Source organism: Lytechinus pictus, chromosome 16 (assembly GCF_037042905.1).
Source record: "Lytechinus pictus isolate F3 Inbred chromosome 16, Lp3.0, whole genome shotgun sequence".
In the NCBI taxonomy this organism is placed as follows: domain Eukaryota; kingdom Metazoa; phylum Echinodermata; class Echinoidea; order Temnopleuroida; family Toxopneustidae; genus Lytechinus; species Lytechinus pictus.
This window is the reverse complement of record NC_087260.1, coordinates 8,207,026-8,220,829: the sequence shown is the minus strand read 5'-3', so window position 1 is coordinate 8,220,829 and position 13,804 is coordinate 8,207,026. Positions and strand designations below refer to the sequence as shown.

Here is a 13,804-nt window from a genome sequence, read left to right as displayed (position 1 = left end):
ATTTGGTCTAAAGTTACCGTACATCGACATTGTGTAAGTTTAACGATATCCCAAGTCAAAGTAATGTTTCAGATGTAATTTGATGATCCAATGTTCAAAGTCTGAATTCAGACTTGTAAAATTTACTTTCAGCTGTAGAAAACACATTATATTTTGTATATGGTTCATTCTAGATGAATTGCAGACTTTTTGTTTATGAATTCTAAGTTGCATCCCTGAGGATGAGCACATCCCTCTATCTTGTAAGCTGTAAGCACTTGATGACCTAAGATATTTCAGTTGTATTTAAATAGGAGATGAACAATAACCTTATGGATGTGTAAATGATTGTTATTTCTTAGTTAATTTATTGTACTATTGGTTCTTTTTTCACTGCAGCAAGAAGCAAAGTATCACAAGTGCAAGCAAAAGGAAAGCTTCTACTGAGGGCCACGGAGCCCCTCCATCAAAGGTATCAACTACCCTGTTAGATGCATCAAATGCTGACGGTAGCAGTGGTGCCCATCTTATCAAGAACAATAAACACAAACACGAGGTGTGCATTCCAGTCACCACCCTCAAAAGCAAACGTCACAACCTCTTGAAGAAATCCAAAAAGACTGTTGAGCTTTCGAAGCGCAACCTGTTGCAGAGCGAGGACTCTAATCAGAACAGCGTCAGTGGCAACGAGAGCGCAAACTCGCGGGACTCGAAGCAGCGCAGACGCGGGAGCACGTCTTCCGCTTCATCAGCGTGGTCTTCTCTTTCTGGAGGATCAAGTCATTTTAGTTTATCAGACTCAACAGGCAGCGTCTGTTTCGCGGGGAGTTCTTTAGCAAGCGCAGCCCTTCCCACAGGGGAGCCAGAGGGTTCTGGACCTAGCTCCTCAGATAATTCAAAACGTGGCCGTGTGAATATAAATATTACATCACGTTCCTTACGCTCATACTCTAGGAATCACCCTTACCAATTTGAGGCCTTGGACTACTACGCCCCACGCCGACTAGGTCTCAGGACTACCACCACCCTTTCCACTTCCTTTACCAAGTCAGAAGAACCAAAAGTGAACAGTGTTACCTTTGGTGGAGCTCAAGCCAAAGCGAACGATCTGACCACCACAAGTGCTAGCAAAGACAAAAGCCTTACGCCAAGCGACCAAGCAGGGCCGAAGAAGGCGAAAGGGACGGTCTCTAAAACCCCAATAAACAAAGCCCCTGTGCAAGCGGCACAAGCCAAGAGGAAAAGCAATAAGAAACTTGCCAAGTCTGCTTCTACAAAGCAATCTTCATCAGGTTCCGCATCACCGCCAAAGAGACGACAGAGTAGCAACCACAAAGCAACTATCAAAGGTGGGTAAAACAGTTCAAGGAAGTAGATGGGTGGTTTCACCATCCTTTCGATTTTGGTACACTAGTGCTCCTCTGGTAGGTGTTTCAATAAGCTGTTTGTAAGTTACAAGCGACTTGACAAACGAATGGTGATCCCTTCTTGATGTGAATTATGCGCACCAAATTTTCATAGGTGTGGAGTTAGCCCCTAAGAAAGGATCACGAGTTGTTTTAAGTCACTCGTAACTTATGAACAGCATTGTAAAACACCCACCAGGTGAGACATTTATCCTCACTACCAGGTTCCTCGGAGAGGACCTTTAGCCTTGCGTTCTCTCGTTGATTGCTTACAAGCATTCCTGCTTCCTAAGCAATCGTGTAAAATGTCACCACCACAACCATCACTTAAGCTAAAACTTACCTAATTAACTAACTAATAAAAAGACATTTCCATTTTGTATTATGGAAAAGTAACACCAACATAGTAAGAGAGAACAAACAAAAACAAATCCAAAATGTAAAAATGTACCAATATAAAAATTAACAAAATAATTGTAAGATAACATTTTATAGAGAATCAATGCTGAGATTTGTCATGTAAATGAAAGATCACTTCTTTTTGGAGAGAGAATGAAGGAAAATACATTGTAATTCAATGCTGTCAGAGTACTGTATTATAAACCATATAAAGCATGTTTGTTTGTTATCAAATCAAAGGATTCATTGTTGGGTGATTAAGATAAATGATATGTTTTTCATGTTTCTCCAACAATACCACAACACAACAACAATACCACAACACAACAACAATAGCAGTTGTTGTACAACGCCTACTTAGCTTGTTGTACGTGAGCAAATGGGAGGCTGAATGTCAAACATTCGTACCGTTGCACACACGACGTACCATCCAAAATGTACTGCTGCATGGCTTTAGGAGGCGACGTCACAATACGATTCAATTCACCGCGTCCAGTAAAAATGAAGGTGAAATACGCGTATAGCCTGCTGGCTAAATGCGCAATGCTGCCCGAGGTCATGCGCGCTTGTGGGATTTTGCCTTTTGCTTTCAATGTTTTTGCTCCCTTTTCATAGATTACTGCAGGGGAAAATCTGTTTTTTTCCATAAATTCGCTAAACTCAGATGTGTTGTACAACACAAATAGCGAATATTCTTATTAGTGCAATGGTGCGAGATTTCGCATTCGGTGAAAGAAAGAAACACTCTATTAAACTCTGCTAACACCTCGTTGAATAGAGCATCATTCTTTCACCTCGTGCGAAATCTTGCTCCATCGCGCTCGTGCCTATTCGCTATTTGTATATTGTGTTACCTTTGTGGTATTGTTGGAGAAACCAGGATAACTTGTCATTTATCATGTTTATTTGTGTCGATTCACTTTTTATTGTTTCACCCATACAACGTTCTCGCCAGGTTCACTTTGACGCTTGGCGGCGCGAAGCGACGCAAGCCGCGCAGCGGCCTCGGTGCGTGCGAAGCACGCATGGGGGGTAGCTATCGAAAATATCAATATCGACGAGCTTAGATTGCTGCTAAATGCACCACATTTTATGTCTATTTAATGCTTCTCCGGCCACACAGCCGTAACGGTTGCGCGAATTGCGATTGAAGCAGAAAGGCAATTTCTGATAACTTAAAAATTGAAGTTAATCTCATTTTATACTTACAGTTTATAGATCACTTGTTTTTGTCTCACCTGCATAGCAGAGTGAGACTATAGGCGCCGCTTTTCCGACGGCGGCGGCGACGGCGACAGCGGCGGCGGCGTCAACACCAAATCTTAACCTGAGGTTAAGTTTTTGAAATGACAGCATAACTTAGAAAGTATATGGACCTAGTTCATGAAACTTGGCCATAAGGTTAATCAAGTACTACTGAACATCCTGCATGAGTTTCATGTCACATGACCAAGGTCAAAGGTCATTTAGGGTCAATGAACTTAGACCATATTGGGGGAATCAACATCAAAATCTTAACCTAAGGTTAAGTTTTTGAAATGTCATCATAACTTAGAAAATATATGGACCTAGTTCATGAAACTTATACATAAGGTTAATCAAGTATCACTGAACATCCTGCATGAGTTTCACATCACATGACCAAGGTCAAAGGTCATTTAGGGTCAATGAACTTTGGCCGAATTGGGGGTATCTGTTGAATTACCATCATAACTTTGAAAGTTTATGGATCTGATTCATGAAACTTGGACATAATAGTAATCAAGTATTACTGAACATCCTGTGCAAGTTTCAGGTCACATGATTAAGGTCAAAGGTCATTTAGGGTCAATGAACTTTGGCCAAATTGGGGTATTTGTTGAATTACAGCCATAAATTTGAAAGTGTGTTGGTCTAGTTCATAAAACTTGGACATAATAGTAATCAAGTATCACTGAACATCCTGTGCGAGTTTCAGGTCACATGATCAAGGTCAAAGGTCATGTAAGGTCAAAGAACTTTGGCCACGTTGGGGGTATTTGTTGAATTGCCATCATATCTCTATAAGTGTATTGGTCTAGTTCATAAAACGTGGAAATAAGAGTAACCAAGTATCACTGAACATCTTGTGCGAGTTATAGTAGTTTTCAAAATCAGCACTGCTGCTATATTGAATCGCGTGATGCAGGTGAGACGGCCAGAGGCATTCCACTTGTTGAGCATATTTACTACCATTTTAAAGACGTAAATAATGTGAGCAATGCGATACGCAAATGCGAAGTAAACATCTTCGCGCTTCCCACAAAAGAGATTGGGCCTCGAGTCGAGGTCGTATCGTATATAGCGCACTAGTAGTAGTGAGTGATTCAAAGAAATCCCGGGAAGAAATCGTGGACGAAATAATCGACAAGTTTATTTTAGGATCTGAAAAGCAGATTATTTTTTAAATATACTATTCAGTTTTTGTGTAGATCTAGGCCTGCTTTACAGTTGTCGGCCACGGTTGTCGGGGAAGTTCACGGTTGGCGGATTTGCCCTGAAAATTTTCAGGGTTGGCGGCGCCCGCCAACCGTGACGCGTGGTAGCGAGAACGTTGCACCCATATGTGTTTTGCGGTAGGAGTATTTTATCTGCCATGAGTGATAGGCATTCTTAAGCTGTCTTATGGAGCTCATACTTCAAATCAGTTCAATCCAAGTTGATGTCTCAAGTATCGACTTGAATTGTTTATATTGACACTCAATTTTCATTACTTTCTTTCATTTTACACATGTATTCTATTCTTTGTAAATTTCAATGAAAGTTTGATGTCCTAGTTCTTTACATCTACATGTAGGTCGCAGTATGCATGTACATGTAGTAAGGTGTTTTTCTCTTTGTTTTTTATTATAATTATTTTATAGGGAAGGGAAAGGGCCGGTCATCGACCGCTCGCTCCGATTCTCTCCGTCAGAGGTCAACAGAAACCACCACGGGAACGTGTGCAAGTACAAGGTTTGTGAACTATCAAGTTACCATGGCAACAATTGCATTTATGATACCTCAAATAGATGAGAGAGAGAGAGAGAGGGAGATTCAAACATCAAATGATTTATGAGATGTCCCTTATCTGTATAACATTAGATTTCTGTCTCAAAAGAATTTTTATTTTCAATTGCAGATTTCCTTGGTTTAATCATGATTATTATTTGATGATCGTTGGAATGTTAGTGGATGTAGATTTCTTTCCTTTTCATAGTGATCTACTTTCACAACTATTGTTTTGTATCCAGAAAATACTTTTACAATCCATTTGTTTACAGTGAATGCTATTTATTTACTTTGAATGACTGTTTTAGGAGCCGGCGCAGCTCGGGCATGAGTAAGCGAGGGCCAGGGGGCTCTGGCCGACAGGAAGGCAGAACCGGAGGAAGGGATGCTAACACTGACGCCAACCCAACCAATGCTCCTACCGCATCTGACGAATCAGCACAGGGAGCCACTGGTAAGTGTCCGGGGCAATAGGCACGATTATACACTGCATACTTAACATTTGGGCCTCTGATTGGTCAAAACTGCACACATGAAATCTACACATACTATTTACTGTTTGTGGATTAGTGAGAAATATTTACCTGCTTGTAGAGCTTTTGAATGTAATTTTGTAAGGATGCAATGGTATACAAATAATACACATCATCGAGGGCATTAGTAAAAATTATATGCACAGGGAAGCATATAATTTTTACTAATGCCCTTGATGATGTGGAACAATTCTGATATGCCTGGTAACAAGTGTTGGAAATTATTCTAATGCACAAGCAAAATGATGTTTGTGAAATTGGTCTTTGTTATTTAATAAACCAACCTCCTCCCCAAACCATGAGCAGTCAATAGAACTAGTCTTAAGTATCGGTCATTAGCAGATTTTAAACTAAATAAGAAAAATTTTGACCTCTGATTCACCAGAACTACAGACATGAAATCTATGACTTACTGTTGGCATCTCGACAAGCAAAATTTACCTGCTTATTTGAGTGCCTCTCTTTGTAATTTAGTATGGATACTATATGTGCTCTTGAAGCTAATGATGAATATAGCTTGCTGAAATTCTATATCTCCTTTTATAAACTTTACTATATTTTGAGTACCTCACTTACCCCCCCCCCCTCCATGAAATCGATTATGGACTGAACAATCAATATGAAAATCGGCACTCAAGAATTTATAGAAAAATGAATTTCTAATGTAATTGTTTATGGATTTTATTTGTTTTTGGCAATTATTATTTAGTTAAGATTATTATTTAGTTAAGTCTGATAGGGATCTGCAGTAACCATTCCTGCTTGCTGCTTGTCAAAGATATTGCAATGAAAATTAATTATTTAAGGTTATTGTGAGGATAATAATTAACAAGTATAAATTTGAAGATGAAAATAATACAAAAAAAATGATTTTGAATGTTGTCTTTTAGCTGCAGGATCCAGTACGGGGGCCTCGGCCTTAGCCGCCGGCAGCAAAGGCGACGCTGACGAGTCTGAAGTTACAAGACTACAAGGTAATATATTACCCTTTCATAACCTAGTTATATACTGCCCTCTGAGCTGAAGTAATAACTCTTTTTCAATATGAATGAGTGAATGAATTATCTGAGTCTTTACCTGAAATGAAGTGACAGTCTGAACACAAAAAGAAAGAATACAAAAGGATAAAAAAGGGGACAAACAGAAAAAGGAAAGGTTGATGGGTAATAATTAAACAGTGTATTTCTATAGAAGTCGATGCTGTCGTTTCTTCATACTTTTCAAACAATACTGATGAAAAAAATAGGTTAATGAATTTGCAATTTTGATATATTATATATATCTATAATAAAAGTAAGAGAGGATGAAGGAAAACTGCGAACGAAGAGAAGAAAAAAAAAGGAGCGGGATGAAGGGAGATACTCTACGATGCCGAAAGCGAATAGTTTCCCTTCCTTTTCATGAGTGAAATGTATAAGACGTATCATGGCGAGTGTCGGTCTTTTTGTTCCTTTTTTTTTGTAGCTCTCCTAGAGTCCCGAGGAGTGCCTCCCCATCTCTTTAATGCTCTTGGTCCTCGCATGCACCAACTACTACAACGCAGCATGGGATCCGGAGCTAGTAAGTATAATGAACAACTATGATACTGGTAATGATTTTCAAACCGAGGGGGTGGGGCGGGGCTGGCAGGCGTTAGGTCCTGCCTATGGACTAACCGTCACATGTATTATTTGCTCTTTGATCTTATTGATGAGGTGAACCTGACAGGATTAATTCCTTGAATGCACGGAGATCATGCAGCGGCTGCTTGAGCTGAAGCTGGATATTATTATAACAATGTCCCCCCGGAAAAGATTAATAGATGATTACTGTATAAGCTGTTATTTTCGCGGTGGTTTTATTTTCGCGGATTTCGTGAATTGCCGATCGGCAGCGAATTTAACAATGCGCAAAAATATTGACACGTGCATCAGTCAGTGCCAGTGTCCCCAACAGCAAAATTTTGCTATTGAAAACATCCTGTGAAGTGAGAAAATTGAGATATGCACCTTTATATGTACAAAAAATAAGGTTTAGAAAGTACAGTTAGTGATTCAAAAAATTAGCTAGAATTTCACTTTTTTTTATTTCTCAAACAAAATCAGAGCCTAAACTATTTTCTAACATAATTCTATCGATATTTATTCACTCACTGTAATATTACAATGTATTTTCCATGAAATAATTTGATTTTATTGTCATCTGATTGACTATCTGGTTGACTGGGCAGCTGGCCTGAGATGGGATTCTTTACTTGGAAATCATTCATGTCTCACCAATATCCCTATCTCCTTTACCAGGTACCAAAGCTCACCAGCTATTATCAGGTCTGCAGGCCATGGGGGATGAAAGCCAACAACTCCAGGCCGTGATTGAGATGTGTCAGCTATTAGTCATGGGTAACGAGGATACACTAGGGGGGTTCCCCGTCAAGCAGGTGGTACCCGCCCTCATAAGCTTACTCTCGATGGAACATAACTTTGATATTGTGAGTATATATTCTATTGTATTTATTTATTCCACTTTTAAAACAAATAACGTAATATACATAACAAATGTATTCAGAAACATAGTGTATCAATGATCAAATTAACTATCTAACATAAGTATTTAATACAAGGTTCACTACAAAATGTAAAAAAGTGAGGATCCTAAATAAAAAGCAGAGCTTGTAGAAAATTAGGCTCCCATTGGGAGAAAATATTACGTAGATTGTTATACACAAAATATATCAAAAGGCATCAAGTTACCTGAAAATGATGGAGTAGTAAAAGAATGAAATAAAAATAGTAAGATAGAATGAAAATGAAAAATGACCAAAAAAGACGGGGGGGGGGGGGGCAAGGGATAAATAATAGAGAGTATAAGAAAGAAAGAATCGATAAACATAATTATAATTATGATTGTTTGCAGTCCTCATATAGAGGTAGTAAATTAAACCCTGAGCCGACATGCTACCGTTTTGTCACGATAGTGTTTGGTACTGATCGGAACCCTCCAAGACTCAAAATTTCTGACCGATAGGCAGTGTGCCTCACACCCACCTAATGGCACTAACTTCCTCACCGACAGAGGATATTAAACTTATATTTCTAATAGTTAAGCCTTGAAAATTGGCAAGTATTGTTCCTTAGAAAACCCCAGCTGATAGTTGTCCAACAAGAAAATTTCCACCTCTTAAATTATAAGTCCCTGGTGACTAAACTGCTAGCAACCAATGTCATGATCAGACTGAAAGTGTTTTCATCTAACAAATAATGCACAGTCATTTCATTATATCAATTGGTAGTGATGTTTAATGGAAATATTTTCATGATGCAAGTGTATATGTGATAATGATAACCATGTGAGTATTTCATAAAGCTGTTTGTAAGTTGCGCACAGTTGGAATATGTAGGCCCGAATTCACAAAGGTGGTTATGAAAACCCACGGTAGAGTCCATTGTTTATGCAGCTTTCCTGTATAAATTACGCTATTTTACCGCGTATATTAAAAACTGTCCAATGCTGATGCACGCTTTTATCACAGTGCGCCAAATTGACGCCTGTTACCGTGGTTATCCACGCTATTTTATTCATGAGTCCACTGTTTTGAATTAATAAGTCCACTCTTCAAACAGTGGACTCATGGATAAAATAGCGTATCTAACCATGGTAACAGGCGTCAATTTGGCGCACTGTGACAAAAGCGCCCATTAGCATTGAATATTTTTTATACACGCGCCCGACACGCAGTAAATCAAGCGTAATTAATACTGGAAATCTGCATGAATCACAGATTCAACCGAGGGTTTTCAAAACCACTTTTGTGAATTCGGGCAGTAATGTTTAAAACACTGAAGAACATGATTTTTGTGTATTTGTAATTAAATTAATTGAGCATCATTTCTCTAATTCCTACCTTAGATGAACCATGCGTGCCGTGCATTGACGTACATGATGGAGGCTTTACCACGGTCATCTTCGGTTGTCATGGATGCTATACCAGTATTCCTCGAGAAAGTGAGTTTATGACTGGAATCACATGCTTGTTGGTGCTGTGGCCTACTGGTTCAACCATTTGATCAAACACTCCACAAGATTTTATTCGATATTTTTATACCCTTGCCAAACAAAGTTTGAAGGGGGTATATAGGAATCAGTGTGCGGTCGGACGGTTGGTTGGTCCGTTGCAAATCTTGCACATCGAACTAACTACTTCCTCAGTTTTTAACCAATTCTCTTGAAATTTTGACCATACATTGGTTTTGGGGTAAAGATGTGCAAGACACATTTTTTGTACGTGTTGAAAATTGCATTGCCATGGTAACGGCATAAAATACAAAAAATCAGGTGCAAATCTTGCGCATCAATATACTTTCTCAATTTTGAACCTTTTCTCTTGAAATTTGGACCACACATTGGTCTTGGGTAAAGATGTGCAAGACACATTTTTCGTATGTGTTGAAAATTGCGTTTCTCACACATTGTCTTTGGGTAAAGATGGGCAAGACATATTTGTTTCCATGTGTTGCAAACTGTTGCCATGGCAACGGCATAGGGCGGGGGGTATTTATCACCTTCAGTGATAGTTCTATTTTTTTTCTATTTCCTGGATTACTTTTACTTAAACAATCCTTGAAATTCTCAAATTGGCAACTTTTAGGAAATTTGAAATCAGTCAAAATGTTAAAATTTTCATATTTTCATCAGGTTACAGACCTGCCAACCAGTACGTTTTAGCCGTATTAAGTACGTTTTTGCAACCAAAATACGGCAGTACGTTTTTTCTTTAAAAAATACGTTTTTTGTAAAAAAAAAAAAAAAAAAAAAAAAAAAAAAAATTTTTTTTTTTTTTTTTTTTTTTTTTCAAAATCGTAATTTATTGAGAAAAATCATCTCTATATGTCTCTATTTCATAAAACGTACACAAATATGGTTATTAGATCAATGTAATTTCAGGTAACTTGTTTTTTTTTCCAATCATTTTGTAAAAACCAGGGTGAGATATACACAAGTTTCAATGTTTTTTTTTTAATCTGCAAGAGCAGTGCGCATTTTAGCTTGCATGCAGCTTGAGCGCCGTGATGGGCGAGTGCGCCAAGCATTTTATTATGAAATACACTTTTTTTGGGGGGAATACAGTTTTTTGTATCACAGAATACAGTTTTTCATTCCCAGAGGTTGGCAGGTCTGAGGTTACCCATGTATGTTACTCTTCAGTCATTGCAATCTTATTTCATTATGGAGAAGTTGGGGCAGCGTGGTCTGGTGCTCTGACTCACGTCTTTCAATCAGAGGTCGTTGGTTCCAGTCCCAGCTAAGCCATGTTTTATTCAGCAAGAAATTAGCAAACATTCTGCTGCACCTCACTCAGATTATACCCTAGTCACACTAGAGGCGGAATGAGCCGGAATGATAATTCTTGGCACATTCCTGGATATAATGTTTTGCTCATGCTCAAAACTTTTGAGGTGCATTCGAACTGGAAAAATATCGAACAGCATTCAAAGTGCAGTCAACAGCACTCTGACTGCATTCCAAATATTCTGACGACATTTCAACAACATTCCGATCGCATTCATGGGAGAATCGAATCGCATAAAAGCACGGCTAGCTGTTGCTGCAACGTCAGTCAGCACTGAGGAGTCACTGAGGAGCATGGAGGTCATCGAACGGCATTTTTACAAATTTAGATCAATTCGAAATTCCCTCCCGAATGTGGCTCGAATTTTGAAAATTTTTCATTCCGGCTGGTTCTGCTTGATTCCTGCTGATTCCAAATAAGTGTGACGGGGGCTTTAGGTGAATGAAAGAAATAAACCAACAGGGTTGATTCCTTGGATAGACTTCGCTCAGGAAACGGCAGCTATAGCTACAGCCGGAGTAAGGTGCCTCATCGAAAGTCAAGGATGTTTCTTCCCGCGGGAATCCTGCAAGCAGCGTTGTAACAAATCATCCCAATCGCCATAGACAAAACAATGGGGACTGCAGGAAAGCTGCCATGAAAAGACACCTGCATCCTTGAGATGTGGTACAGACTTTTAACAAGTTGCCTAATAATGATAATAATAATAGCGGTATATTTACCCAGGGTAGCCACTTCAGTTCCAAAACTGTTCTCCCAGTTGGCTCTGCTATTATTACCCCGGCTTTAGCTGGGCTGCCTAGGCGCTCAAGCATTCAAGGAATTAATCCTGCCGGGTACCCATTCACCTCACCTGGGTCGAGTGCTGCACAGTGTGGATAAATTTCTTGCTGAATGAAAACACGCCATGGCTAAGATTCAAACCCATGACCCTCTGTTTGAAAGGCAAGAGTCAGAAGCACTAGACCAGGACGTGCCCATAGTATAGTGCACACTTGAATATCCAACTAGATAAACAGTGCTTTTCAAATCCTTCATGTTATGAAATAATGTTATGATTACCTATTTGTAGAATTTGTGATCCCATTATCTTGAGATTTAATCTGTTTTTTTTTCTTTCTGATTGTAGCTTCAAGTAATCCAGTGTATGGATGTAGCTGAGCAGTCATTAACCGCTCTTGAGATGCTTTCAAGAAGGCATAGCAAAGCCATTCTCCAAGCAGTAAGTTCCTAACAGTGCATGTGTTAAAGGGATACTCTAGGCCGAAAATATTCATGTCTTAACCCTAACTAGGCCGGGCTTTTTTGGCTGTTCTGTGGCCGGGGGGGGGGGGGGGGGGGGGGGTTGATTCAACCCCCCCCCCCTGAGATCTCAACCGCCGATCGCGCGAGCGCCGCAAAAATTTGCACGCTGGTAGTGTGCGATGTAATCTACAAGGCCGTATGGTAAAATTTTGAGATTTTATTTTATATGAATTAATTATGCTAATTTATGCATAAATCATACTTTTTGCTCTAATTCACTAAATAAAGCTCCTAGAATGCTAATTTTTGGTAAAAATATTCTTTGTAGCATTCTTAACACTGGCAAATGAAAAAAAATTCGGTTTGGAAATCAATTTCTTATGTATTTTATTGTTTTATGAATTTCTTATGTATTTCTTTGTTTTTCAACCTTTTGTTCTTTGGTTTTTTTTTCACCAGATTTATTGCACAACCTTTTTGAAGCATAATTATGCTAAAATCAATTGCTTTCAGCCATTTAAAGTAAAAATAATCATATCTGTATGAATAAGATGAGAAAACTCCATTTGCATTGACTTTGTACACAAAATCACGTTTTGGAACAATTTTTGGTCTGACATGCACTTACAAAATGTTGCGTTTTTTCAGAACCGCGTACCCGGGCGTCAGAAATTTGGTCTCAAAAGATGCGCGAGACTTAAAAGTATAAACTCTGCGAGTGGCGCGGTCAAAAAATTTCGCGCGGCGGAATGATCGCAGAAAGTGTTGATTCAACCCCCCCCCCGGCCATTTTAGGGTTAATAGAGTAAAATTCACAGAGCAAAGTGCTGAAAATTTCATCAAAATCGGATAACAAATAATGGAAGTTATTGAATTTTAAAGTTTAGCATTATTTTGTGACAATAGTTATATGCACATCACAATGAATATTCATTAGATGGGCTGATGATGTCACATCCCCACTTTCCTTTTTCTTATGTTATTACATGAAATCATAATTATTTCATTTTTTCATACATGTGTGAATAATGTGTCTCCTCAATAATGAAACAAGTTGCAGCAATTAATATCAAATGCACTAATCAGTTGTCAATCCAATTTTTTGATAAAAAGATAGTGAAGTTATTGAATTTTCAAATTTTGGAAATATTTTTTTGAAAACACTTATGTATGTCATGGATATTTAATAGGTTGGCTGATGATGTCATGTTCCCAAATTTCTTTTTCTTAATTAATCGCGTCCATTAAATCACAAGTGTTTCATTTTTTGATGTATTTTCATATAATGTTACAGTAAATCAGCAGTTGATGCCAATTTTCAGACTGAAGTCGGAATTCAGACGTAATCAACTTATATTCAGTCATACACATCATTTTGTGTATGAAATGGCTCATGTAGTTTAATTTTCAGACTTTTTATCAACTGTAATATGCTTTTCACATTGCATTTCCTTAACCCCATACTATCCTTAACCCCGGACTATCCTTAACCCCATACTATCTTTTTTTTTAGATTCACACTGTCTTTCTTATTCCCATACTATCTGCTTAGCCGGGGTTAAGGCGTTAACCCCGGACTATCGCACAGCTCATGAATATTGATGATTTTACCATACAGAGCGTGATTAACGTGCAATTTCAACTTCTGTGATTGGCTATTGCTTAGCCCCACTTTTCCTTAGCCCAGCTTCGTTTCACACTGCATCTCTTAGCACCCCAATTGTGGTGCTAGCACCACAATAAGCCGGCTAACCCTGCTTTTTTGCAGGGCCAGATAGTACCGCACTATTTACCATGCTAGCCCACTTTGCTAAAACATAGTGTGAAAACGAAGTGGGTTAAGCTTAACCCCAGGAATTGGTGGGGCTAAGGCCCCCCCTTAGCCCCACAAATTTCCCGGGGTTAAG

General features: G+C 38.8%; 1 protein-coding gene across 1 annotated transcript in view; it reads left to right on the top strand.

Moving 5' to 3' along the window:
- The window catches only part of LOC129278897 (E3 ubiquitin-protein ligase TRIP12-like), a 62,046-nt gene that overhangs the window by 13,241 nt on the left and 35,001 nt on the right, over positions 1-13,804 (top strand). Inside the window, exons 4-11 of the mRNA XM_064111628.1 lie at positions 379-1,328; positions 4,667-4,757; positions 5,102-5,247; positions 6,217-6,300; positions 6,791-6,886; positions 7,606-7,793; positions 9,212-9,307; positions 11,782-11,874. Of these exons, the coding sequence (XP_063967698.1) occupies positions 379-1,328; positions 4,667-4,757; positions 5,102-5,247; positions 6,217-6,300; positions 6,791-6,886; positions 7,606-7,793; positions 9,212-9,307; positions 11,782-11,874 (1,744 nt within the window). The remainder of the gene's footprint in view (positions 1-378; positions 1,329-4,666; positions 4,758-5,101; positions 5,248-6,216; positions 6,301-6,790; positions 6,887-7,605; positions 7,794-9,211; positions 9,308-11,781; positions 11,875-13,804) is intronic.